The sequence below is a fragment of the Mauremys mutica genome, chromosome 2, assembly GCF_020497125.1.
Source record: "Mauremys mutica isolate MM-2020 ecotype Southern chromosome 2, ASM2049712v1, whole genome shotgun sequence".
In the NCBI taxonomy this organism is placed as follows: domain Eukaryota; kingdom Metazoa; phylum Chordata; order Testudines; family Geoemydidae; genus Mauremys; species Mauremys mutica.
In genome coordinates, this window is record NC_059073.1 from 71,822,788 (window position 1) to 71,850,132 (window position 27,345).

Here is a 27,345-nt window from a genome sequence, read left to right on the forward strand (position 1 = left end):
ACTACCTGAAAGGGGGTTCCAAAGAGGATGAATCTAGACTGTTCTCAGTGGTACCAAATGACAGAAGGAGGAGTAATGGTCTCAAGTTGCAGTTGGAGAGGTTTAGGTTGGATATTAGGAAAAACTTTTTCACTAGTAGGGTGGTGAAGAACTGGAATGGGTTGCTTGGGAGGTGGTGGAATCTCCTTCCTTAGAGGTTTTTAGGGTCCGGCCTGACAAAGCCCTGGCTGGGATGATTTAGTTGGGTATTGATCCTGCTTTGAGCAGGGGGTTGGACTACATGACCACCTGAGGTCCCTTCCAACCCTGATATTCTATGAAAACAGAAATCTTAATGAGTGAAGCATAAGTCTAGATAAAACAAATAGGGACATCTGAATGCAAAATAATCCAGTTTTGCTTTGTTAGTGTCTCTTTTTTGGTGATCTGATTAAGAACAGTCAACATTTCAATTCTGAACTTTGACTTTTTCCAAGGGCTTATTAGCCACTCTTCGAAATTGTATTGGCTTGAAACATGTCATGTCTTGTAGACCTTCTAGAATACAGTGAAATAGTTTAGCTTTTTGTTTGTTGTTCTGTGTTCAAAATGTTGTACCTGTTGAATCAAAATTCTTGAACTATAAAAATATACTTCTGCAGAAAACAAATGCGCTTGTGTGAACTTAAGGATATATTAAATACTTTAAAATCCATATTACTTTTTTTTTAACAAAATGAAACCTACTTGGGCAGTAGATAGTTTAACTGTTTAATTTCATATGGATGAACAGTTAAGATGTTCTGACTGCAGAGTCTTTGTGATGGCAAGTATAGAAAGCAGTTTGATTTCAAGCTGTACTACACAATTTTGCCACTTGATGGCACCAAGAAACAAAAGTATTTATCTAAAACAGGGGAGGGCAACCTATGGCACGGGTGCCGAAGGCAGCACGCGAGGTGATTTTCAGTGGCACTCACTGCCCGGGTCCTGGCCACTGGTCCGGGGGGCTCTGCATTTTAATTTATTTTAAATGAAGCTTCCTAAACATTTTTAAAACCTTATTTACTTTACATACAACAATAGTTTAGTTATATATTATAGACTTACAGAAAGAGACCTTCTAAAAATGTTAAAATGTATTATTGGCACGCAAAACCTTAAATTAGAGTGAATAAATGAAGAGTCGGCACATCACTCCTGAAAGGTTGCCGACCCCTGATCTAAAACATGTGCTGCATAATGGTATTTGATAATGAAATGTGTGGGACACTAGTGCTTCTGCTTATCAATTCACATTGAGTCAGGATATTACAATTACATCTGCATTGAGCTGGCAGTGGTAGCATCATTCCAGTTATGAGATGGGGAAAGGAAGGGGCAATTAAATACTAAAAACTGAACACTAGCTGTTCAGTATCAAACTCTGACTGGCAGCAAAGGAAATTCAGAGGGTAAGTTGCTTCTGTCTCCTTAAGGTATCCTATTGTAAATACTGCAGAAAATATTACATATAAAATCCCCCCAGATAAACCTCTACAATATGCAGCTACAAAAACGTACCTTGAAAGTTTAGTGCTTTCTTAGGCATTATCAAGCCTTTTTACTTGAGTAAACTGAGTTCTGAGGAGGAGAGCGGAATTCCACACTTTGTCTCCTCGGCCTTGGACACTGGGAAACAGCAGTGTGTACTGGCTTATAATGGAAGGTTAGACTCAGTTCCTCTGTGTAATATAGGCAGTGCAGTTCAGAATGCAATTTGGCAACGTAGTAGGTGAAAGTGAACCTCATAACTTCAATTTTCTATATTGTTGTGGCATAGTGAAGAAATTTCACTCCACTACTCTTGCAAAAGCGGTGGCAGGATAAACAGTTTGACACTTGATGATTTTTAGGGTCCAAAGAATGTGTTAAAATTAAAGGCATGAATGGCTTTTTAGGAGATTTATAAGTATACACCTGGAGTTGCTGCATCTCCTTTAAATGTAAAACAGTATCTTCACTAAGGAAAAAGATGTATTTTTAACTTGCATTCACTAGGGTGTTAATTTGGGTTCGTGAAAACAAAGTATGTTGTCGTTTTAACCCATGTTAACTGGTCACTGTTACCTGCTAATGTGGGTTAAAACTGCAATTTACCTTTTCTTCACTAAAGTTTTAATGCAGGTTAGATTAAAGTGGGTTAAAAATACCCCCTTAATTTTTTCCTAGAGAAGACAAGGCCTAAAAGTGGAGATTGAAACATTCTCAGACACTCCTTTGCAATACTGCTGTTTCAAGTCTCCATTATGCAGATGGCCCTTGTCATAGGGCCTTAGAACAGTGAGTAAGCTTACTTCCACATATCCTTCAGTATGTAAACTGAGGTTGAGTTTAGGATGCAATGACAGCCTCTTATGCAGACATGAGGAAATTATGGCTCATCCTAATGAAAAATGAGGGTTTTTTTTATTTTCATTGAAAGCAGTATTGGGAGATAACTTTTATGATTGTGTCTTAAAGATCTGGCAATTCTTAGTTTCAGTAATAGAGATACTTTCTATGTTGCAGATAAATGACTAAATTTTTTTAGATTTATACAGTTAATTTGTTTCAAGAGCTAGTAGTTTTGGTTTGTACAGCAGATGCTTCCATCCATGTTAAGGTCAGGCTTGACAAAGCCCTGGCTGGGATGATTTAGTTGGGGATTAGTCCTACTTTGAGCAGGGGGTAGATGACGACCTGAGGTCCCTCCCAACCCTGATATTCTGTGATTTCTATGAATCTGTTACCTTCTACTTGCAAGATTTATGAAAGCCAATACTATTGATTGAAATAAATGTCCTTGTTAATTATCAGTGTGTGGTCTTCTTCAGCTTCTGGTTATATAAAGGTAGAATTGGGGGCCGGAGGGGGGAACGAATTCATTTGCAGTTCTTGTGGAACAGCATAAGCATCTCTTATTGTCTCTTACCTTTTCATTTCATCCAGGACTTGCTTGAAATTTCTTTCCTCCTTTAAGTGTTTTGAAATTCTTGACCTTCTACAGTGTTGCTGATCTACCATGATGTTTTAGAGAAGGGGTCGGCAACCTTTGGCAACGGCCCATCTGGGTAAAGTCACTAACGGGCCAGGCTGGTTTGTTTATCTGGTGCATCCGCAGGCACGGAACCCCGCAGCTCCCACTGGCTGCGGTTCGCCGTTACTGGCCAGTGGGAGCTGTGGGAAGCGGCGCGGGCCTAGGGAAGTGCTAGCCACCTCTTCCTGCAGCTCCTATTGGCTGGGAATGGTGAACCGTGGCCAGTGGGAGCTGCGGGGCTCAGTGTCTGCGGATGCACCAGCTAGACAAACTAGCCTGGCCTACCAGTGGCTTTACCCTGACAGGCTGCATGCCAGAGGCTTTACCATGACAGGCCGCGTGCCAGAGGTTGCCGACCCCTGTTTTAGAGGCACTTGGAGAAAATACAGGCTTGTAGGAAAACATGTCTAAGTATGTTCCGATAAATTAGTCAAGATGTTTGAGAATCTGAGAGAAATCAGAGTAAAGTACCATTCTCATCACATTTTGAGAACTTTGCTGCTGCTGCTATGAGAAGTACAATATGCAGACCAAATCACACTTTAAATTTCAGTCAACACTATGTATGTATCTTGCAATCATGGAGCTGTTGAGATTGAGATATGGGAGGGAAAACCTTTTAATCCATTAAACTCATTGACTGTTCATAAAAGAGTATTGGTGTATGTTTTAATGAACATATCATAGCAAATGATTGGGCTTTCCACCTCTTTTTAGGAGATTATTCCACACTATAGCAGACTTCACTTCTGGGGAACTCTTCTTGGTATATAGCTTACATGCTCTTTTGTTAACACAATAAAATAAAATGTTTAGAAATTTTAAAAATACACCTTTTAAAATGTGGAGGTGAATTTTGGGGAACAATACATATTATTTTTCTGGTGGTATTTTTATGCATAAATCTAGCTGAGATGCTTTAGACAGCGAGGCCATTTACGAACTGCTAAACAAGGCAAAGAATTACCATAATGTAGTGCGAGGAACTGCTCTATACTTATATAAGCAAACAAAGGACTTTGGTTTCATGTGCACAGAAACCAGATGTGTGTTATAAAATGGCCACAGCAGCCGCAGTGAAACATGATGCATGCGTAAATTCTTTCCACAGCTCTTCCCTTCTCTATTTAAATTGTTGGGTTTTGGGGACTGGGACTGTCTCTTACCATATGCGGTGTTCTTTTTGTATATCCTATTCTTTTTTTGGAGCCTGTAGACACTAATACTTATTTAACATGCATTTATCTAATTTTTGCAACAATTGCCTCCAGTGGGCAAATATTGTTGCTGGCTTCATAGCCCTGTACGGTGTGACTCTTGCTCTCCCCTAATCCTTCTATCTGCTCAAGATGCATGACTGACCATCACCTTGTGTTCTTTTCTCACTCTAATCTCTGCCCTGGGGATTCTGAATTTATATCCAATGCCATAGAGGGGTTCTGTGACAGAGCTAAGATTACAGTTAGAGTTCTTGATTTTTCCAGGAAATCTGCCTCTTGTAAGAAATCCTGTTAGTTGCCAAATCTGTGGCAATATTCCGTATTCCACCATCTTGGTTTGATTACTGCTTAGATTTTCTGAAGTATAGGGATTTATGTTCTAGGTCTTCATCAAATGAAGGAACTTCTAATAACACTTGTAAATCACAAAGGTAAGAAGATGAGAACTTCAATAAAGGCAAGGTGATATTCCTTTAGACCGTTTTCTCAGATCCTTGCTAGAGAGCAACTTCTAGACTTTTGTCTCTCAATGACTTGCTGGTGCTGCAGACTCAGTGGTCTGTTGAATGGAAGGTGGTTAGTGAGCCACCTCCTTTTTTTTTTTTTTTTTTAAATGCAAGCTTTGAATAATAGTTCTGCAGCTAAATCTGAAGTTGCTCAAACGCTGAATTGTTCCTGACTGACACCGCAGTTCCCATCATGCTGGGGAGAAAAAGGGAACTCCATATTTCCTCTCTGTACTCTGGAAGACCAATTTTCAAGCTTTCCAATGAATGTTTCTACCTTGTTTGCATTGACAGAATATTCATTTTCCACCATGGAATCAAGTGTCAACCTTTTCTAAATACCAGCAAAGTACACCTCTACCCCGATATAACGCAACCTGATATAACACGGGTTCACATACAGCGCGGTAAAGCTCTGACACGCTGTTCTGAGCAGCGTGTTAAGGGTCCTGGGCTGGGCCGGGGCCGAGGGGTTGGATAAGAGGCAGAGGGTCTTGGGGGGAGGCAGGAGCTGGGGGGGCAGGGCAATTTTGGGGGCCCTGTAGTCCCAGAGTGGTTCGAGGGAATAGCGGGGGGCCAGGAGCAGCCCGCTCTGCTTCCCTCACCCCTGCCCCAGCTGTGTCGCTTGGGGGGGGGGCTTGGGGGAAGGGATCCCTCCTGTCCCCAGCCCGCTCCACTCTGCCAGCTCGCCACTGCACTCCACTTCCTGCCACAGGTGATTGCCGGACCTTTCCCCAACCCCCTCCCCCAGTGACATAGCTGGGGCCACAGAGCTTCCTTTCCCCCAACCTCCCCGCATTCACCAGTGGTTGGAAGTGGAGCGCTGCGCCTGGGAGGTGGTGGAGTGGAGCAGGCTGGTGCTCCGCATCCCGCCGCTGCCAGTGAGGGCCTGTCAGGGTGTAGGAAGGGGGTGGTGGATAGGAGTTGTAGCAGTCAGGGGACAGGGAGCAGGGTGGTTGGGTAAGGGATGGGTTCCTGGGGGTGATTAGGGACAGGGGTCTCTGGAGAGGGTGGTCAGGGAACAAGGAACGGAAGAGCCAAAGCAAGTTTGATATAACACGGTCTCACCTATAGCACAGTGAGATTTTTTTTTTTTGTCTCCCAAGGACCGCATTATATCGAGTAGAGGTATAGTATTAATGTATTACCCAAGAGGTATTAATGATTGGTCACAAAAATCTTAATTTCTTAATATGAAGAGGCTAGGTAGCACTTCACCTCCTGAGAGCCATCCCACTTCATTGTGAGAAAAGCTGGTGGTGAAGGTAACATTCTCAAGCTGCAATTAATAAAGTCAGAAATTCAATAACCTTTCAAAGGACTTGCACAGGTTTCCAAGCATTTTCTTAGCAGAAAAATTTGGAGGTGTATGAAACAGTGAAGCATGTTCCTGCGTGCCTGAGTACTTGCCTCCCTTTTTTAATGGTACTTGAACACTTCCATAAAGCAAATCTGGTCACAGTTATAAGTACAGATTTAATAATATTTTGCTAGAGCTTCTACTAGCAGCCAGTTGCATAGATTCATCTCCTGGACTAGTTTAGACTGAATTATGGACACACCATTGCAGGACATATGTTATATCAATTTTTTAGAAAAATGGCTTTCAATTTGATGCTTTCTTCCAAAAATTCACATTTGTAGTAATTTTTTTTCTGTACTCCCTTATAAAGATTGTGTTGAACGGTTCAGGAAACACTGGTGTTTGGAGACTAAACCAGAGCCTTTATAGCTATTATGAAAGCTAGTGTCCAGAACAGGAACATCTCTGGCCTACTGAAATTTTTACAAAATTTCAAGACTATTTAGTTCCTTAATCATAAAAATAAAGGCGGTGGTCTTGTTTCCTCTTTAGAGTTCCCAATATGTACAGTGTGTTGCTGGATGCCTGCAGCTGATGCTCAGGGTCAATGAATATCGTTTTGCATGGGTAGAAGCAGATGGGGTGAACTGGTGAGTATCTTTCTTACTCTATGCAGGAATAGCTACATTTCAAACATGCACAATAGGCTATTCCCCAAATGACCTTCTTTGCAATTGAACTCTTTAGGCTTAATTTTCAAAAAACTTTCTTACTTGTAGCCATGAAATTCTTATTTGTGCTCATATAGTAACGCTTGCATGCAAACAAATGAGCTGAAAAATGTGGGTACTCATTGAGGCCACATAACTATTTTTAGGTCTTCATAAAGTGTTCTATTAATAACTTAAAGGTGATCATAGCTATTTGTCTTAAAGGTTAGAGCACCATGCTGGGGGTTTGTTATATATGAGACTGAGATACTGCAGGTTATTGAAAACAGATTAAATAAAAATTAAAGGTCCAGTAGAAACTTACATTAAAGATTACTGCAAGTATTGGTGAAGAGTTATACTTTCTGGAATTATAGCTCCATTTTATTATGTAATGTTTTTAGTAGATCACTTTCTACCCAAACCCTGTCAATTTCTTTCAAAGAGGAATAAATGGTGCATGAGTTCAGAAACTTATCACTGGCCTTACTTGGAAAAGATCACTATGTAAACCTCTGTATTGTAAGTGACTTGTTATTAGAGCTGATTGAAATTCAAAATTTTCATTCTGTTGGAAATTCTGACACTTCAAAATTTCCTTTTGCCTTGAAGGGGATCAAAAAGTCAATTTCCAGTGAAATGAAAATTCTGAAAAACTTTGTTTTGGAAATATCAACATGCTGCACAATTACCTTATTAAAAGGACATGTGTCTTTCAAATAGTATATAGTAATAAACTATAATAAAATTTCAAAGCCAAAATAATAAAGTTGAAACAAAGTGCTTTGACTTTGCTGAAATGAAGCACTTTGATAATTTTTTTGTAAAATTTTGACAAAATCAAAATATTCCAACAAAACACATTGTTTTAATCAAATTAGCGTTTTCCATCAAAAAACTCTATTTAAAAACTTTTGACCAGCTCTATCTGTTGTTTTACACACACACGAAAGCTCTGTTCAGCAGCTATATTACTGTTGTCATAGTCCCGTCTAATGCTTGGTGATATGTATTTGTGACTTTCATGACCTGGCATGACTCTGAGTACAGGCTGCGGTTAGAAGACTCATCATGAATAGTGTGTTCATTAGTTTGCGTTTTGCATACATTGTATTTAAATTATTACAGCCCAAGAGGAGACTGGGGACATCGGAAGAAAATGGTCTGTCTTTGCTTGTGCTCTCTGCCCACTCTCCAGCTCCATAATGCAATCCCAGAGTAGATGCAGGTTTCTCCTAAAATAACAATGAAGTATGTTAATTACATTAACATTCACTAGATTACTCTAATCATATATTGGCTGTTAATCTGAAAACAGACAGTACTGCATTAGGTCATATTTGGAAAACATTTTTTGCAACCATAAGGCTTGGAAATGTAACCTGTTAAACATGAACACTTCACTGAATAAAGTGATTAGGCTGCTCACATAAGTGCAAGCGCTGGGGATCATGAACTACTGATTTCATCCAATCCTTAGTTTTGTACCTAAAACTCTTAGCTTTTGCCAGTGAGCTCTCTGGCTAACATTAATTTAAAGAAAATCTTACATGTTCAGGGTCATATACACAGTCCACTTGCCCATTGTGAAACATTTACACTACTGCCTATGTTAATTATGTCTTTCAGTATCATGGGAGTCCTGAGTAACAAATGTGGCTTCCAGCTCCAGTATCAGATGATTTTCTCCATATGGCTCTTGGCATTCAGTCCTCAAATGTGTGAATATCTGCGTCGATATAATATTGTTCCAGTTCTGTCTGACATTCTCCAAGAATCTGTCAAAGAGAAAGTAACTAGAATTATCCTTGCAGCATTTCGGGTAAGTGAAGTTGACTGTAATTGTAGTGGATTTACATGGTTTTGTCTCTTACCCAAGTGTTTCCATAGATTATTTCCTGGCATGCTGGGTTGGATGCGTAGTCTACATTAACTCTGACTTTCCTTTCAGAGTCAGAGTTAATATGTGGATTCTTTGTAGGGTAAAAGGGATGCAGCTTTCTGTGCCTTCTTGAACTGGCAGATCCCATATTGTTGTTGCTCTATATTCTGTTTAAAAAATCCTATTTACAGAATGTATTAAAAAAAAGCTGATACAGAAATTGGTGTTAGAACACAAGAATGACACTCTTTTAACACTTAGTAAATAGGTAAACTGGCCTTGCAGATATTTCATAAAAATGTACCAGCTCAGGCAGAAAATCTACTCACCAACCTTTTAGTGTGATTGACAGAAAATGATTTTATGTTTGCGTCCAAAACAAAGCTTTTTGAGGAGAAACTTTGCAAGACTGGCATAAGCATAGATAGTGTAATGTATGTTGGGATGAGATATCCACGTAAGAGCACTGAGTAGTTGACTTCTGCTGCAATATTATATCAGTAAATCTGAAAATGGCTGATCCTATCAAGATGTTTTATAATACCAAAGCATTGTAGCCTCCTGAATCTTTGTGTGTGCACGCACACATGCACAAACATACTCTGGTTTGTATGTGTCATCCCTTCTTGCACCCACGCATTGGATGTTTTATGTGCACACCTTTCAAATGTGATCATGTGTATTGTATAGTATAGGGAATTAAAATGGCTAGTTGAGGGAGGATGGTGGGGACACGGGAAACTTCCTTTTTATGGAAAGAACTACAGTTGTACATATTTTTGGCTGGGCTCCAACGTAATTACTGTATTTGGAAACTTGAAACCTGACAAGGTTGTAATCTTCATTATGAGTTTCAGCCTTCCTAATGTGTGTGGTGTTTTGTTTTGTTTTTTTTAAAATTTATTTTTGGTTCAACAAAGCTATAAGAATTTAAAACTTGTGGAGTATGGAACTTAAAAGGCAACCTTCTGGTCTTCGTAACCATCCCAGAAAACCCACCCACCCACCAAATTATTTTCTCCCTACCGCAATTGTGTGTGAATGTCTGGTCTCTAGGTTGCACACCCAAATTGAAACTTGTTGGACCTTGAACCCCAGAATGCCCTGGGGCCACTGGGCAGAGAAACTCAAAATATGGGAATCTGCTTTCTGGTCATAGTTTGCTTTGTGGCAGCTAGGTATTTCCAGAATCCTCCATTTTTGTTGTTGTTGTTGCAGAGAGGGTTCACCTCAGATTCTCTCCACCTCAGTCTCTAGGTCTGGATGGGAGAAGGATGTTCAGTCTATGCTAGCTGTCTGGTAACACAACTTTTTGTTTTTAGGATTGTCCAATAACATACCTTTGTCTCCAGGAAGTGCATTTTTTGGAGTTTTTGTGAATCTTCCTTAAAGAGCTCTAGGAAATAAAGTACAAAAAAGTACATTAAGATTCCTGTGGCAATGTTAGTTGACCACTATGCACATGAAAACTTCTGCGTCACCAGTTCCACAGCAACCTGCTTTTGTTGTGGTTATTTGCTAGATTTTTGCTACTATAAAATGTTTTCCCCACCTTTTTGGTGGGATTTACTCCCCCCTTTCTTAGAATAATGTACTGGCTGGGGAGGGGGTACTCCAGAAGCAGTGCAGTCCACTGACCCACTGAGTTTCTTTATCCTTGAACGGTTAATATACCAGAAAAGGAGCTCTTGTTTCTGACTTTCTTAGACTAATCCATGCTATTGACCTGCAGAAATAAACTCTTCTTTAGCTGCTATAATCCTTTCTCAGGCTCAAGCAAAAAGGTACAAAATTTTACTTTTTTTAAACATGTTTAAATCTAAATCTTCTCTTTTAATAATTGAAATATACAGTCACCCAGTCCTCATATATCAAACGCTGTCTTATCAGGAGATACAGACCGTGTCTTCTTGCAAACCTGGACCCTGCTGACAATTCTAGGGCTGCATAAATTAAATATTACCTCTTGACCATAATTCATTGCATGTCTTTAGCAGTTTAGGTATTTCTGATTGCAAAATTGAGCTTTTCCAACTTGGAGAGCAGTAAAGTATCACATATAACCTGAAGCCTGGGGTTTGTAGAAGTTGGGGAAGAAAGTATCAGAAATAAATTCATATTGAATTGCATTGTCCACCTGTGCCTAGACATTCCTTCAGCTGTCTGTATGTAAAGGATGACAGATTGTGAAATTGGAGGGTGTGGGAGTACCTTCTCCCCCATTTCAGCCAGTTCAGTTGTGCTTGGCTGTTGAAGGCAGCAATAGAACCTGAGAGTAATTAAAAAAAAAAATCGATGTTTGTATTTAAAGGGAATATTACTCATTGATCATGTTTTACTGTACTACGTGTCTAGGAAGTTTGAAGAACCCTAAATATAAATCTGACATGGTTATCTTTAAGCAGGGTATTGAGAAACATTATAGTAGAAATGTCACTAAATTACTGGACTGACATCTGTTGGTGAGAGAGAAGTTTTTGAGTTTACACAGAGCTTTTCTTCAGGTCCAATAAAAGATATTACCTCATCCACTTTGTCTCTCTAATGCCCTGGGATCTGCACACCTAAAACACTGCATACATTAAATTAGTGGTCCAGTTAGTTTTCTCTCCCTCTTCCCCCTCCCCCCCAGGTACTTACTTCCCTTGCTCCTGAAAGATATTATGGCCTATTCATATGAACATGGCTTTTGCTCACTGAGGCTTTTTTTATATTGATAATGTGCATTATCATAGTAAAAAAGGGACTTGCTTTGATTGAATAGCATAATTTGAACCTGATTAAATTGAGTGAAAGTTAATGAACTGATAGTTGGAGTCAGTGAAATTACTGCTTTCTGCACTGTGTGCTTATGCCAGCACTCTTCTTACTAATAGAGATGGGCTTGAACTAAAATCCCTGATCTGAATATGCCCAGAGTTTGAGGAAGTTGAAGATGTGAATTATGCATTGCAAGGGCTGTCTTTAGTTTTCTAAAATGTTATCATAGAATCATAGAATATCAGAGTTGGAAGAGACCTCAGGAGGTCATCCAGTCCAACCCCCTTCTCAAAGCAGGACCAATTCCCAACTAAATCATCCCAGCCAGGGCTTTGTCAAGCCTGAACTTAAAAACCTTCTAAGGAAGGAGATTCCACCACCTCCCTAGGTAACCCATTCCAGTGCTTCTCCACCCTTATAGTGAAAGTTTTTCCTAATATCCAACCTAAACCTCCCCCACTGCAACTTGAGACCATTACTCCTTGTTCTGTCATCTGGTACCAGAGAGAACAGTCTAGATCCATCCTCTTTGGAACCCCCTTTCAGGCAGTTGAAAGCAGCTATCAAATCCCCCCTCATTCTTCTCTTCTGCATACTAAACAATCCCAGTTCCCTCAGCCTCTCCTCATAAATCATGTGCTCCAGCCCCCTAATAATTTTTGTTGCCCTCTGCTGGACTCTTTCCAATTTTACCACATCCTTCTTGTAGTGGAGGGCCCAAAACTGGACACAGTACTCCAGATGAGGCCTCACCAATGCTGAATAGAGGGGAATGATCACGTCCCTCGATCTGCTGGCAATGCTCCTACTTATACAGCCCAAAATGCCGTTAGCCTTCTTGGCAACAAGGGCACACTGTCGATTCATATCCAGCTTCTTGTCCACTATAACCCCTAGGTCCTTTTCTGCAGAACTGCTGCCTAGCCACTCGGTCCCTAGTCTGTAGCAGTGCATGGGATTCTTCCGTCCTAAGTGCAGGACTCTGCACTTGTCCTTGTTGAACCTCATCATATTTATTTTGGCCCAATCCTCCAATTTGTCTAGGTCCCTCTGTATCCTATCTCTATCCTCCAGCGTATCTACCACTCCTCCCAGTTTAGTGTCATCTGCAAACTTGCTGAGGGTGCAGTCCAGGCCATCCTCCAGATCATTAATGAAGATATTGAACAAAACCGGCCCCAGGAACTACCTTTGGGGCACTCTGCTTTCTGGGGGCTGCCAACTAGACATGGAGCCATTGATAACTACCCCGTAGAGCCCGATGATCTAGCTAGCTTTCTATTCACCTTATAGTCCATTCATCCAGACCATACTTCTTTAACTTACTGGCAAGAATACTGTGGGAGACCATATCAAAAGCTTTGCTAAAGTCAAGGAATAACACATCCACTGCTTTCCCCTCATCCACAGAGCCAGTTATCTTGTCATAGAAGGCAGTTAGGTTAGGCCTGACTTGCTCATCATGAATTCATGCTGACTGTTCCTGAACAGTTTCCTCTCCTCGAAGTGCTTCAGAATTGATTCCTTGAGGGCCTGTTCCATGATTTTTCCAGGGACAGAGGTGAGGCTGACTGGTCTGTAGTTCCCTGGATCCTCCTCCTTCCCTTTTTAAAAGATGGGCACTACATTAGCCTTTTTCCAGTCATCCAGGACTTCCCCCGATCACCGTGAGTTTTCAGAGATAGTGGCCAATGGCTCTGCAATCACATCCACCAACTTCTTTAGCACCCTCAGATGCAGTGCTTTTGGCCCCTTGTGCTCGTCCAGCTTTTCTAAATAGTCCTGAACCACTTCTTTCTCCACAGAGGTCTGGTCACCTCCTCCCCGTACTGTGTTTCCCAGTTACATTACTCTTTATATAGAAAGTGATATAGGAACTAATATAAACTGGTCACTTTCATGCTGTTGGAAAGGCACTCTTGAGCATGTAATTGTACTAACCTAACTGAAAATTAGGGCCAAAATATGTTGGAATCCTTGTCAGCTCATAATATTGCCCTCTCAAGCAAGCCTTTTAATAAATTATTAATAACTGTTGATGAAACTACAGACCTTCTTGCATAATTCAGATTAGTCTTAGAGGATATTTGCAGAAAGATAAATCTGTAGTAAATATTTATTAAACTGTAAAATTTATATTCAACTTTTACCTTTTTTTTTTTTGCCAGAATCTTTTAGAAAAATCTATTGAAAGAGAAACTCGCCAAGAGTATGCTCTCGCTATGATCCAGTGCAAAATTCTGAAGCAACTAGAGAACTTGGATCAGCAGAAATATGATGATGAAGACATAAGTGAGGATATTAAGTTTCTACTGGAAAAACTTGGTGAGAGTGTCCAGGATCTTAGGTATATTTTATAGTATGAGATTTTAAACCTGTGTCACTTGAAATACTAGCAAACTTATTGATTTTAATTATGTTTTAAAAACAGAAAATAGTAGATACGCTGGTGGTGGTGTTCTGGTATACCATATCTTCCCAACAGTATATGAAAGATCCAATTTCTAATTGGATGTCTGTCATATATTTGACTAGAAAAATCTACTATGCTTATGCACATGTGCTTCTTAACTGACAGTTTTTAATAGGCAGGATTTTCAACAAGAGTTGCATCTGCTTGCACTGGAGTCGAATTTGGTACTTTCAAAATATGAAACTTAGTGTAGACCCATAGAATGCCAAATGAACACGAATACACTAGTGAGTCATTTATCCCAATTTATGCTGGATGTATAATTTAGACTATAACTTGTATCTCTTAAATTGGGTCCATGATCCCTGGTCAGAGGAATTCCTTTTTAGACTTTAGTAACCACTAACAAATGCACAAAGCAGTTTAGCTTTCTCTAAACGTGTACTGTTAACAGATTTTTTTCTTGGGATCTGGAATCCCATATTTCGGAGAATAGTTGACTTACGAACAAAATGGGATTGCTAGAGAGTTTGTAAAAACATTTTATATTTCAGATCAGTAAATTTAAGATTATGTTCTGTGTAAAAGTAAAGTAGAGGTATGGGCAGAGTGCCTTTTTGTTTTTTAACCCTGCAACTAAGTGCTTGTGAACACTTAAAACATTACAATGGCACAGTGCACTGCTGCGGCGCTTCAGTGTGAACACTACCTACATTGATGGGAGGGGTTCTTCCATCCGCATAGGTAATCCACCTCCCCAAGAGGCAGTAGCTAGGTCAATGGAGGAATTCTTTTGTTGACTAGTGCTGCCTACACAAGGACTTAAGTCAGTTTAACTATGCCACTTGGGTATGGATTTTTTTCACACTTCAGAGCAATGTAGTTGTGCCTGCCTAATTTTCTAGTGTAGATCAGGCCTAAACCTTAAGTTTCTGAAGTGGGCCGAGTGAGAGGACTTCAAACAAAGATATTCTTCCCCTCCCCTCAACCTGTGCTCACTTTCATGTTTCTTAAGGATGTTCCACCAGTATTTTTAAACAATTTATCCAAATCAGAATTTTGATACAGATTTGTAAAGAACTGTGATTCTTTACAAATCCTACTCTCTCTCAAGGAGTAGAGCTTCTGATGTACTGTTAAAGGCCCATTCATGGGAAACTAGTATTTCACCCTGTGTTTTTTGCACTCTAGTTCATTTGATGAGTACAGTTCTGAGCTCAAGTCAGGAAGATTAGAATGGAGTCCTGTACACAAATCTGAGAAATTTTGGCGAGAGAATGCTGTGAGATTAAATGAAAAGAATTACGAGCTATTGAAGTAAGTTCTTCAATTTTCATAAACTTCTGATTCTCTCTTCATACTGTTCTTTAAAGTATATTTTCAGTGTTCAAATTTAAACCAAGTGTACTATGGTATTTATTTCAACATGAGCATTAAGTACTGTAATTTAATTTTGTAGAAACGTTACCTAGGGAGAAGAGAAGGTCAGAGCATATTACTGTTTAAAGTGGTGTGGCTTTTTGGCAGTGGGAATCATCTGCTCAGAAGTTGAATTGCTTGTATTTCATTAACTGAGCCAGGTACTTATGTTGATTATGTAATAGAGAAAGTATTCAAAACCCATCTTAACTCAGTTGCAGTGTCACAAATGGTGGCTTTTAAACTATTTCAGTTAAATACACTTAAAGAAATCCCAGCTAATACAGTCCAAAAGTCTGACTTCACCTTACCTTAGTTAAAATTTTGTCAGGCATTCCATCACTCTCTTCTAAATGCCTTTTTTTGGTGATGAGGTTGAGGATATCATTACAGCTGTGGGATTATTCTGTGTGACCTCTGGCTCAATATGTTACACTCCACACTCTTGATCTAGTTTCTGAGGTGGGATTGAATAGTGCAGCTACTTGTCCTTGTCTGTATGTGACAAGGACTTGCACTATTTTGATGTTGGAGCCCACCTTTACTGATGGAGCTAAGGGCCTATCATTTTATTGGCTGGCTTTCAGAAGCCAATCAAGAAAGTTGGATTTTTAGATGGCTGTGAATGCTCTGTTAGTTGCCTAGTTAGTCATTTTGATTGTGTGTCCTTTACCATTGACAGAGTGGTGTCAAAGTGCCCCTTCTTCTAATTTGTTCCTCTGTCAATGTTGTATAAATCTGGATTGCAACATTTAAAGCAGGGAGATGACTGGAGTACATGATGCTAAAATAGAAGGCATGGTGTGAGCCTGGCCAAGTTGAGATCTAACAATGGCTGTGCAAGCAGTCATTTCTTCGTAGATCCTGTGCTGGAGGCAAAGTCTTAATCAGCAGAACTGTTTCCAGTGGTAGGTAGATTGGTGTCTGGAGTGTCTTGACTCACTTACAGAAACCAGTGTTTCATGCCAGGGCAAATTTTCACTCTGCTTTGGGTAAGATTGACACTCTAGTCTGATTCTGAGCAATCTTCGAGGAAGCAGAATAGTAACTAGGAGTCATCTGCTGGAGTTGCAAAAAATCTCTCCCTGAGGTTCTGGTGGTGCTCAGGGAGTGCCTTGGGCTATGCTCAATAATTTAAACCAATGTTTCTTTCAAATGATGGCCAGCAAAACCTTGAGTTCCTCTTTTTTTGGAGGCTTTTTCAGGGCATATCTTTTCCAGAGGAAAGACCCCAGTATCTCAACAAACAAACAAAAAAACCCTGTTCAATCTCCATGTCAGTCTGTTGTGGGGGTGCTAGCCAGATGGTGTGGCCTGTGGTGCCTTTATTGTGTAGAAGACTTCCAACTTTACATCTTCCATTCACTGCACAGTCCAGTTGATCTGCTGTCTTGGTCACTACTTGAGATTGTGGTCTGGATAGGAGCTAGTAAGCCAACATGGAACCTATATATGATAGAAGTATGGGAGAAGGACACTGAGGAGATGGGAGATTTTTGCCTACCTTTCTGTTGCTCAGGATTGCAAACCAGAATTACGCTAATTTGTCCTCATGGCTCTATTTGGCTTTTTCATGCCACGCTCATTACTATGATACTAAAGTGTTATTTCTGGATGTCCAATAGCAGCAGTGGCTATTTTACTCAGTATGCTATAGGCTAAAAAGCTGTGGCTATTTCTTTTGGATGTAGGCTACACCTGAAGACCACTTTGAAATGTTGGTGGCACATTATGATGTACAAAAGCCTGCTTTTAGTGGTGCTTCATACAGGGTACACTGCCCCTATCCTTCACAGGGTGGACTGGTTTTCAGTTCATTTCTGGGTGTAATTAAAGATGTAGGGTTTCATGTGATCATAGAAATGTAGGGCTGGAAGGGACTTTAAAGTAATCTAGTCAATCTCCCTGCACTGATGCAAGAGAAGACAGACCCTCCCTGACAGGTATTTGTCTAACATGTTCTTTAAAACTCCAATGCTGGGATTCCACAACCTCCCTTTGTAACCTATTCCAGTATTTAACTATCCTTTATAATTTAAAGTTTTTCCTAATATCTAACTTAAATCTCCCTTGCTGCAGGTTAAGCCAAGTACTTCTGGTCCTACCTCCAGCGGACATGGAGAACAATTGATCCCACCCTCCTTTAACACAACACTTAACATATTTGAAGACCATTAGTAGTCTTCTTTTCTCAGGATATTAACATGCCTGTGTTTTTAACCTTTCATCATTTTTTATTGCTTTTTTCTGGACTCTCCAGTTTTTCCACATCTTTCTTAAAGTGTGCTATCCAAAACTGGACACAATACTGCAGCGAGGGCTCACCAGGACAGAGTAGAGTGGAACAGCTAGTTGCTGCTGAACTTATGTCACTCTTGTTAATACACCCCAGAATGTTTGTTTACCTTTTTTGCAAGTGTATCATGCTGTTGGCGCACAGTCAATTTATGACCACTCTAACCCCCACATTCTTTTCTGTAGTACTGCTGCCTAGCCAGTTGGGTCCCCATTTTGTATTTGTGCACTTGATTTTTCCTTCCTACTTACTTATCTTCATTGAATTTCAGCTTGTTAACTTCAGACCAGTTCTCCAATTTATCAGGGTCACTTTGTATTCTACTTCTATCCTCCAAAGTGCTTGCAACCCCTCTTAGCTTGGTATCACTACAGATTTTATAAGCATACTCTCCATTCCATTATCCGAGTCATTATTGAAAACATTGAATAGCACGAGACCCAGGACAAACCCTTGCAGGATCCCATTAGATGCCCTCCCAGTTTGACATCGAACTATTGATAACTACTCCTTTGATTATTGTTTTTCAATCAGGGATGCACACACCTTACAGTAATTTCATCTAAACAGCATTTCTATTGGTTGCTTATGAGAATGTCATGTGGGGATACTATCAAAAGCTTTACTAAAATCGAGATATATGCTTCCCACCCATCCACTAGTTTATCAGTAATTCTTTCAAAGAAGGAAATTAGATTGGTTTGGCATGATTTATTCTTGACACATCCATTTTGTCTGTCTTATGTGAGTTTACTGACCTTATTTATATGTGCTGGGACATGAGGGCAGGGAATTCTCAGTATGGATCCTTGGTTCTGGATTTTTGCCACACCCTTTGGTTCAACAGAGCTCAAGTCTGCTGACGTTGAATGTATACTGCGAAGTCTGTCTGTTTCCCAGACTTCTTTATTTTTATTTTTTTGGGGGGTGGAGGAGGGGAAGGAAAGGAGGATAGATTGAAACTGAAGGGTTAGGGATTAAAACAGTTGATATTGGGTCAATCTGAAATTTTCTATATGTACCTTTGAAGCATAGACCTCCGTATCTCTGACCTCCATATCATTGTGTGTGTCAAATTCTATTTTTATTATTGGTTTGTAAACAATTTTCTTGTTGAATTGCCTTCAAATAAATTATCTTTATTTTGCATACTGAGTTGAAGTTTGAGTAACTCCTTCTTCTTCTTTATGAAATGTACAGAATTGTCTCTCTTGTCATGTTAAGGAAATACGTAACACGCATCCTAATAGATTCTGATGTGGTATCTTATTCATAATCTTGGTTTTTGAAGAGAACCAGAGTTACTTGCTGAAGTACAGTAGATAAGTACGGGAAAGGATGCACATTTCTTTGCTATTAATGGTGTCTTTGAAACTAGAAAATCAGAACCGGAAAGTTTTAAAAATGCTATAACTCTCCATCTTCATTAACATGTCTAATTCTCCACTCTTGGAATGCACTTCAACTCTTTGCAATAATGGGTAATGATTGTCATCCTGTTCTGTTTTAAAATTCTGCCTGTTTTTTTCACTGGGGTATCCTCTAGTAAACAAGGAAACCATTGTGGGGGATAGAGCATGAAAGTTGGTTGACAGCAGTTAAGTGCAGCCACACAACAGTTCTGATAGAACCGTTTTGGCATGTTACAGACAGCAAGCGGAATAGCCATGATGTATTCTGGGACTTCTGAATCATGTGTCCTGTAATACCAAAAACTGTTTCTCGGGGTAGCTTGCCTACAGAAGACACTTCATCATGGAATGGAGTTAGCAGCAGCAGCAGCAGCGCTTATGAACCTGCAACTTCTGTGGTTTCTTCTCCACACTGTTGAATTTCATAAGCATGACTGGTACAGCTGGACTTGAGCTCAAGTTCTCACTGCAGGTGCTGCAGTCTAGTGATGCAAGCAACATTTTGTATAAAATGCTTGAGACAGCTGTTGTGTACAGATGCTGCAAGCTCAAGGCACTGGTTGCAATGTCCTTTTGCCTAGAGTAGATAGGGTCTTTGCTATTTAATTCCAATTTGTTGCTTGGGAGGTATTTTTTTGTTTGCGTTATAATCCCAGTTTTACAGTACAGGTGATGCATGATGTATTTATGGTCTCTGCAATTGAGTTACTTTAAATTAGCACTTTGTAGAGTAATTAGCATCTGATTGTTTGTTTTAAATACTATTGTAGAATCCTGACGAAGCTTCTGGAGGTTTCTGACGACCCGCAAGTCTTAGCTGTAGCTGCTCATGATGTGGGAGAATATGTACGACACTATCCTCGAGGGAAGCGGTAAGCAAAAAGCTTTCTTTGCCTTTGTCTCTCATAATGTTTAGTGGCAAGATGGTGGAGTATCCACTTAACCTGATAAACACTATAATTGTACAACAAGTGCTGTGACTTGCCCCAACATAATTATGAAATAGGTTATTGGGAATATTAAATAGCTGTTTGATCCTGTCAGCAATAAACTAATTCACTTTCTGGGGCTTTTAATTAGTGAAGAAAATATATCTGAAGGACTCTTGAAAATTGTTCAGGCATGTAGTAGCTATTATAATCACTTCAGTCATAGACTTGCTGTATATTTAAAGTGTTTATCAGAATTTCGTTATAAACACCAGAGTATTGGTCTTGCAGTAGTCATGGAGAATCTTTAGTAAAAAATCCTGCAGCTTCTTGTGATAAAACCATTTTGTTCCTTTTGAGCTAAGATTTGTTTCTCATAAAATATTGCTGGTGGTTTTCTGTGATAAATGAAACTACTGTGTTCTGATACCATACTTCGTGTAAAAAGTACCAATAGAAAATACATAGAAATTTAAATATGCAGAAATACTAGATAACTTACCTGAAACACATAATATCCTTGACATAGTATGAAGGCAGACAAACTGTTGTTCTGTATATTAGGCAAACAAATAAAAATGTTACAATGGTCTGTCAGCAACGAATTCTATGAAAGCTACAACCCTGTCACTTGAAAAGTGAGACATTTCTGCAGGGTCGGGTTCAGAATATTGCAATCTCTTGGTAGGTGAGATTTAGATATCCCAAGGGTTACAAAGTATGTACTGTCAGAGAAGCTTTTTTAAAAAGATCATATGTAAGGGGTCGTGGCACCCACCTTTTGCGAGCACACCCTTCTGGTCTGCTTTCTGGTCAGGTGTGTCTGCAATCTTTCAGTTTATGGTGACCCCTTTCAGTGGCTTCTCAGGCAGTTTTTCAGTAACTCAGCCTTCTGGCTAAGTCTCACACAGTGTCTATATGTGAAAGAGAACAAACCCCTTCCTGGGTATGCAGATTTTAACTTGGTCCGGCCCTGGTGTGGGCCATATCCCGAGGGCTTCTTCTCTGGAGACATTGTCGTCTTGTGGTCCTCCTTGGGCTCAGTTCTTACTCAGTCCCAGACACCAGCCAGGAGCTCCTTCTTTGTTTCCCCCAGTCCCTGCCAGCAACTGTCTTAGGATCAGTCTCAGCAGCCAACCAGGAGCTCCTTCTTTGCTCTCCCAGTCCCTGCCCACACTGAGCTCTCCTTGGTCCTGCTGTTCTTTCAGCCAGCCAGTAACTGTCCTCTCTCTTCTAGCTCTAGGCAGCAACTGACTACTGCTGTGTTCTGCGGCTCCTTTTATGTGACCCTGATTGGCTGCTCCCTGCAGCCTCTCTCATTTGGCTGCTTCCTCACAGCCTCTCTAGGCTCCTTGGCGGACTTCTCTTCTGCTGCTCTCTTGGATGGGGTGTGGCAGGGCCTTGTCCATCCTGTCACACCATATTATAGCTCTGTTCATGTAATATTGGTTTAGTCACCATTTAGTCACTTCTGCTTATCCTGATCTGAGGCACTTGTGGCCTCTGTCTCAGAGACCTTGATGGGTTTTTGCAGCTCTCATCTCTTCCAGTCATACTTAGCTATACAAGTCATTTTTAAAAAAAAAATTTCCCCTGTGAAGAAATGATGAGCTGTTACTGGTTTCCTGATGAGGCTTAAATGAGAAAAATGGAATTTTTTCTAGTCTTGTAAGAGATGATTCTTGGCACAGACTACTGGCGCAGTTAGATTGGTGCACTGTCCCTGACTGACAGTGTAGAAAGCCTCATTAAAACTTTAGTAACTGATTTCACTGTGTACTTGTGGGAAGGAAATTTATGAAGTATGGAAGATTGACAGCCTCTGTAATCTTACCTTACCTACTGGAACTGCAGATGTTCTTAAAGTATAAGAACAAATCAAGTATGTTGTTCAGATGTGGCCAGCAGATCATATATATTGAGCAATACTGAAGTTTGTTGATTAGCTTACTTGTGAGCTGAAAGAAATTTAGACTTTCTGTAGATAGTTCAGGAAGAGATGACATTCCATAATGTTGCCTGAAAATAGACAAGAGGGTGTGGTCAATATGTTATAGTCCTAGGCTGAGGTTTAAAACAGAAATACATTACTAAACTTTTTCCATAATCCAAAACCAAATTGTGTGCACAAATCCACTGCTGAAATATTACAGGAGCACTCCACGTTGTTGCCACCACACCTTGCTTACCATAGCTGTGTCCTTTGACTTTTGCAGCAGAGCTTCAAACTTTAAAGTGAGAGGGTGCAGGAAAATAATTCTGTCATTCCAGCTAGTTCAAAAAAAAAATCACATTAATAATAGAATATTTTTTCTTACATGTTAACTTATGAATACTACAAGTACAGTCATGTCTTCTAAGTACAAAAATCTAAACAGACCAACTCTCTTACAAAATACGAACTACAAAGTCATGCCTTGCTCAGATTTTAAAACGGGAATAACAGCTTGTTCCTTGTAAGGCACATATGCGATCACCAATGAAATCCTTATTCAATATGACTTCAGTACATTATCTCCAAGTCTCACAATCTTTAAAGCAATGTTTCAGTTACACTTAATAGTCCATTTCCTTCCATGTTACACTTGGATTTCAGTATGACGTTATCAAATTTGCATCTAGATGTGGGAATCATATTGGCAATTTTCATTTTCAGTGAATCCTGTGACATTGAAGGCTGTTCACTGGTTCAGAAAAATAGAAGAATTCCATTGTTTGCAAAAATTTTAGTTGTTTAAAACTTTTGTCCTTAGAACTTGAAGCCTGTAAAGAGGATAGAGCTTAAATATGTAAAAGCTAAAAGTTCTTCAGATATTAGTTGCATTCAGCAGAGTGCTAGAATTACCATCCTAGCTATTGATAATCCCTTCTCTTGTTTCTCTAAGAGCAATGTTCATTAGACCAAACATCTGTTTTTATTCTTTTGGTTAGGCTATTTCATAACACTGTCAGTTTAAGGAAAGTTCAAGATATTTACCATTTAGAAATTATGGACCAGCTCCTCAGTTGGTATAAGTGGTGTAGCTCCCTTAAAATCAATGGAACTATGCTGATTTATACCACCAAAGGATATGACCATATATTTATAAGTATTTGCGTGTAACCCAACTTATTAGCATTTCTATAGTCAGTCTAATACAAAGGCATGCTCAGTGTTTATCTGTCAGGGGGGATCAGAGGGAACCACATATTCTCCTGCACACCTTCCTCTGGCAAGAGAAGGAAGAGGCAGGTCTCAGCTGGGAAGAGGTCCCCAACCCTTTGGGTGTTTACGATAACACTCACAGTGATTTCTTTATAAGGTATACACTTGTGACTCAGCTGAGATCTGTCAACGTGGTTATTATAGAACGAACAACACATGGAGCACCCTCTTCTTTAACTCCTAAGATTAGGGAACGTCTTGAGGAACAGCTCTCTGACCTTAGCCTGGTCTTGTACATGCAGTGTGGTACATGTTAATGCCTTCTGCTGGTATAATCTTCTTGCTCCACTGCTGAATTCCACTTAACTTATGCCAACTCCTTGCTTTTCAACTAACAATGGATTGCATGAATTCAGGCTTCTTTCTCTTTGCTCACGCTACTACTCAGCTCCTTATTTCACAGTGAAAGTCATTCACGACCAGTACAGGGTGCTTGTGACTTGTCAGCTAGTTGGTTTCCTTTATCCGGCTTTGAGGGAGAAAGAAGAAGAAGAAGAGGGGAGATTAAAACAAGCACGTGAGGTGGTCATAGATTTGAGAAGGAAACTATTTGAAGTTGGGTTGCCTACTGTAGCTGTTGCTTTTAGAGCTTGAACTTCTGTATTAAGGCATACACCAGGCATAGTAATAAAAATATTGCATATGTACAAGTAGGCCAAGTAATACTTGATTTAGGAACGATAATACTGGATTTCTGGACTTCAAATTCTCAGCTCTAATGTTGCTCCACTGCAATGTTTGTCACCTGGAATACTCAGCATTACTTGCGATGAGAGAATTTTAATTTTTCTTTTTGACCTGGGAGAGGGTTTGCATTTGAGCTTACCATCCTTTTTTCACCACTTTTTCGCTATTCAATATATTATAAAAGTCAAAGCCCTAGAATGTGAACAAGCTATTGGTTGTATTTCACAACATTGTTTTATGTATTGTTTTTTCTCTTGGGAAGGTAGGAGGAGGCCTTAAGCAGGAATAAAGCTTTTAGGAACCTCCTGTGCTATTGAGAATTTTTAGTATTCATGTTGAGGACTTTGACATATAACAGTGGTATGTCTTGGAAAGCATTTACATTGTACAAAGTATCTTAAAATTGTGTAACATTTTGCATAATGTTCCTTGGAGTTTCATGTACTGTTATGGCCAAGTTAGAAAGTGTAATGTGGGTGAAGGTGATGAAGTCCCACAGTAATGCCATATTTTGTTGTTGCTTAACTTAAAAATAATGTGCTGCTCATCAATTACAAATTATTCAACAGTTATTAAAAGAACAGGCATACTTGTGGCACCTTAGAGACTAACAAATTTATGTGAGCATAAGCTTTTGTGGGCTACAGTTTATGCTCAAATAAATTTGTTAGTCTCTAAGGTGCCACAAGTACTCCTGTTCTTTTTGTGGATACAGACTAACGCGGCTGCTACTCTGAAACCTGTAAACAGTTATTGTTATTCAAGTATAAATAGGGTAGTCACAGTAGTACAGAGTACTTGTGAGAGGTACAGTAGCGTGCTACAAGTTAATATGCAAAAGATATGAGTGCATCACTAATCTTTTCACAGGATATTGCTCTTAATTGCTTTTCTAAGGCATGTGAGAGCAATGTGCAATAAAAATATAAATGTACCTCATTAATAAACTGGCCATTCACATTCTATGCTAATCTACTGAGGAGATTTCAGGAGGAACAATTGATAGACAACAGTGGTGAATTTTAAATAACTATCTAGACTCTACCTCTCCAGTGTATAGTATGAATAGATATTTCCGTTCCTTCATTGTTTTTGTGAGGCTTGGCAGAGAGAATGAGGCATGGGGAGAGAAGGGGGAATACATGATTTAATTTTGAGATATTGGAATGTCCAGGAAGAGAGGTTCCTGTTGGTTTGATTGGAACACTTGTTAGGAGTGTGGGTTAGTTGAGAGTAGCTACTATCATTTTGCAAGCCAGTGAATCTGATTGTTAGGGGAATGGTTTTGTGGGCTGGTGTGGAAGGGAAATGGGGCACAGGAGTTCAGTGGAGGGTAGAGATATTGGGATTATACAAGAGGATTGGGAGAGGAAATTGGGTCGGGGAAAGCTAGACTGAATTCCTGGATTTGGTGAAGAAAATGCTGATTGGTTGAGAGACAGAATGAGATATGAGCATGAAATATGCATACTTAAGTGACTTTATATATTTACACCCTTAAGTCCACATCTGTGAATATACAGCAGCTGTAGAAATTTGCTTTCTGAAGCCCCAATACTACTAGCTGCTCCACATAGGCAATTCTTACACCTGTGAGGAGTCCCATTGACTTCAGTGATTATTACCTGCACAGAGAAGCTTATAGTATCAAGGCTTTGGAATGTGGCTTGGAAAAAGTGTACATAGCTGTATGTGTTTGCATATAATAGCATGAGGACTGGCAAGTACCAGGCTGTACTGGCATAAAACTAGAATGTTTGCACAGAAATTAGTATAGAAGTGACAGAGGGGTGGATGACATTTGTGAAGTGTGTAATAGAGAGGAATGACATTAGTCTCCGCGCGCTGCAGATGATGGGTGCTACTCGCTACTTCTGTTGTGTACAAGCACATAGTTTATGGATCCAATAGGACTTGGAAGGTGCAACAAACCATTTTGGAGCAAGTGAGGTGCATGCCTTTAGTAGATGTTAAAGTTCAGGAAATATTTTTATCTTATTTGAGTTAAATGTCATGTCCAGTTTTTCTTTCTATATGACATTCTGTGTCACACATTCAGAGTTACTAAATCTGAATGGTTTTTAAATTTGCTGGGGAGAAGAGACTCTCTTGCTATGTGTTTGTACACCATGTGATTCAATGGGGCTCTGATTGGGGCCTGATATGTCTACACTGCAGTCAGAAACCTGCAGCTGACTTGTGTCAGCTGACTTGGCTCATGGAGGTTGTGCTATGGGCCAGTAAAATTGCAGTGTAGATGTTTGGGCTTGGGCTAGAGCCCAGGCTCTCAAACCCCACGAGGACGGATAGGCCAAGAGCTCAGGCTCCAGCCCGAGCCTGAGTTTCCAAACAGCAGTTTTATGGCCCCTGTGCCCAAGTCAGCTGACTCAGGTCACCTGTGGATGTTTGATTACAGTGTGGACATACAGAGTGCTACTGTTGTCATACAAATAATGATGAAAGGGAGACAGTGAGTTGGGTATCATCAACATGTGAGAGACCTTGTTTCTTCAAACAGTTCGCTCCCGTGAATATTGGACAAGACGATGCCCTGCCAGATCCCTCTTGCCAGAGGTCTAAAGCAATGCAGACTACTTTAAAACATTAGATAATTACAGTACACCATCTGTGGCTAATACAATTACTTGTTGTTCATTACACAGTTTTAAAGTACATTAAAGAAATATTAAACTACAATATGCAGCTGTAACATTTTCGAGATCATTTTCAACTAGAAGTCTTGTGCAGTGACCAATACCAGCTTAATTATCCACATATAAAATGATGGCACATGACAAATTTTGTTGATTTAGGATCACTGATTTTTGAACAAGTTTTTGTTGCTGTTTCCAAAGATTAGTGCAGAGTTAAAATGCTATAGCAAAATATCATGGTAAATGAAAACTGGCAGCATTAAGAAATAGAACACTGTTTACATTTTTCAAATGGAAAATACCCTAAAGGGTCTGCTCCATTTTGTCTGTTATTTAAATACACACACCCTTAGTCTCTCAGAGATATAGGAAAAGTAATGAGATTTCATGATAAACAGATTTTCAAAATTTGTCCCATAAGACTTGTCAAAAATAAATGGTCTGGAGGCTTAAGCGCCTTGAATCTGTGAATCCATGGAAATAAGCAATACAGTTGATACATTCCAGCAGAAATTGGTATTGCTGAACTCTCAGATTTGATATATAATTTTTTCTTATATTTTATCTGCACAAAGCACTGCCATGATTTCTAGCAAAGTCCACTAATGATCTCTCGAATACCTGGGACTCTTTTGTATGCAGTGTTGTTGTAGGTGGGTTGGTCCCAGAATATTAGAGACAAGGTTGGGTGAGGTAATATCTTTTATTGGACCAACTTCTGTTGGTGGAGAGACAAATTTTTTAGCTTACACGGAGCTCTTCTTCAAACCAAGACCTAAAGAAGAGCTCTGTGTAAGCTTGAAAGCTTGTCACTCACCAACAGAAAGAAGTTGGTTCAATAAAAGAGATTTCCTCACCCACCTTGTGCATTATCACTTTACATGTACATCATCTAGAGCAAAGAAGGGCAAG

The 27,345-nt window shown here is 39.8% G+C and overlaps 1 protein-coding gene across 3 annotated transcripts in view; it reads left to right on the forward strand.

Annotated features, from left to right (window-relative positions):
- ATP6V1H (ATPase H+ transporting V1 subunit H) overlaps nt 1-27,345 on the forward strand; it is a 74,406-nt gene that overhangs the window by 30,238 nt on the left and 16,823 nt on the right. For all 3 annotated transcript variants that reach the window (XM_045006381.1, XM_045006382.1, XM_045006380.1), the window contains 5 exons: nt 6,619-6,716; nt 8,406-8,598; nt 13,587-13,765; nt 15,023-15,148; nt 19,729-19,830. In XM_045006381.1, coding sequence (XP_044862316.1) covers nt 6,619-6,716; nt 8,406-8,598; nt 13,587-13,765; nt 15,023-15,148; nt 19,729-19,830 — 698 coding nt within the window. The remainder of the gene's footprint in view (nt 1-6,618; nt 6,717-8,405; nt 8,599-13,586; nt 13,766-15,022; nt 15,149-19,728; nt 19,831-27,345) is intronic.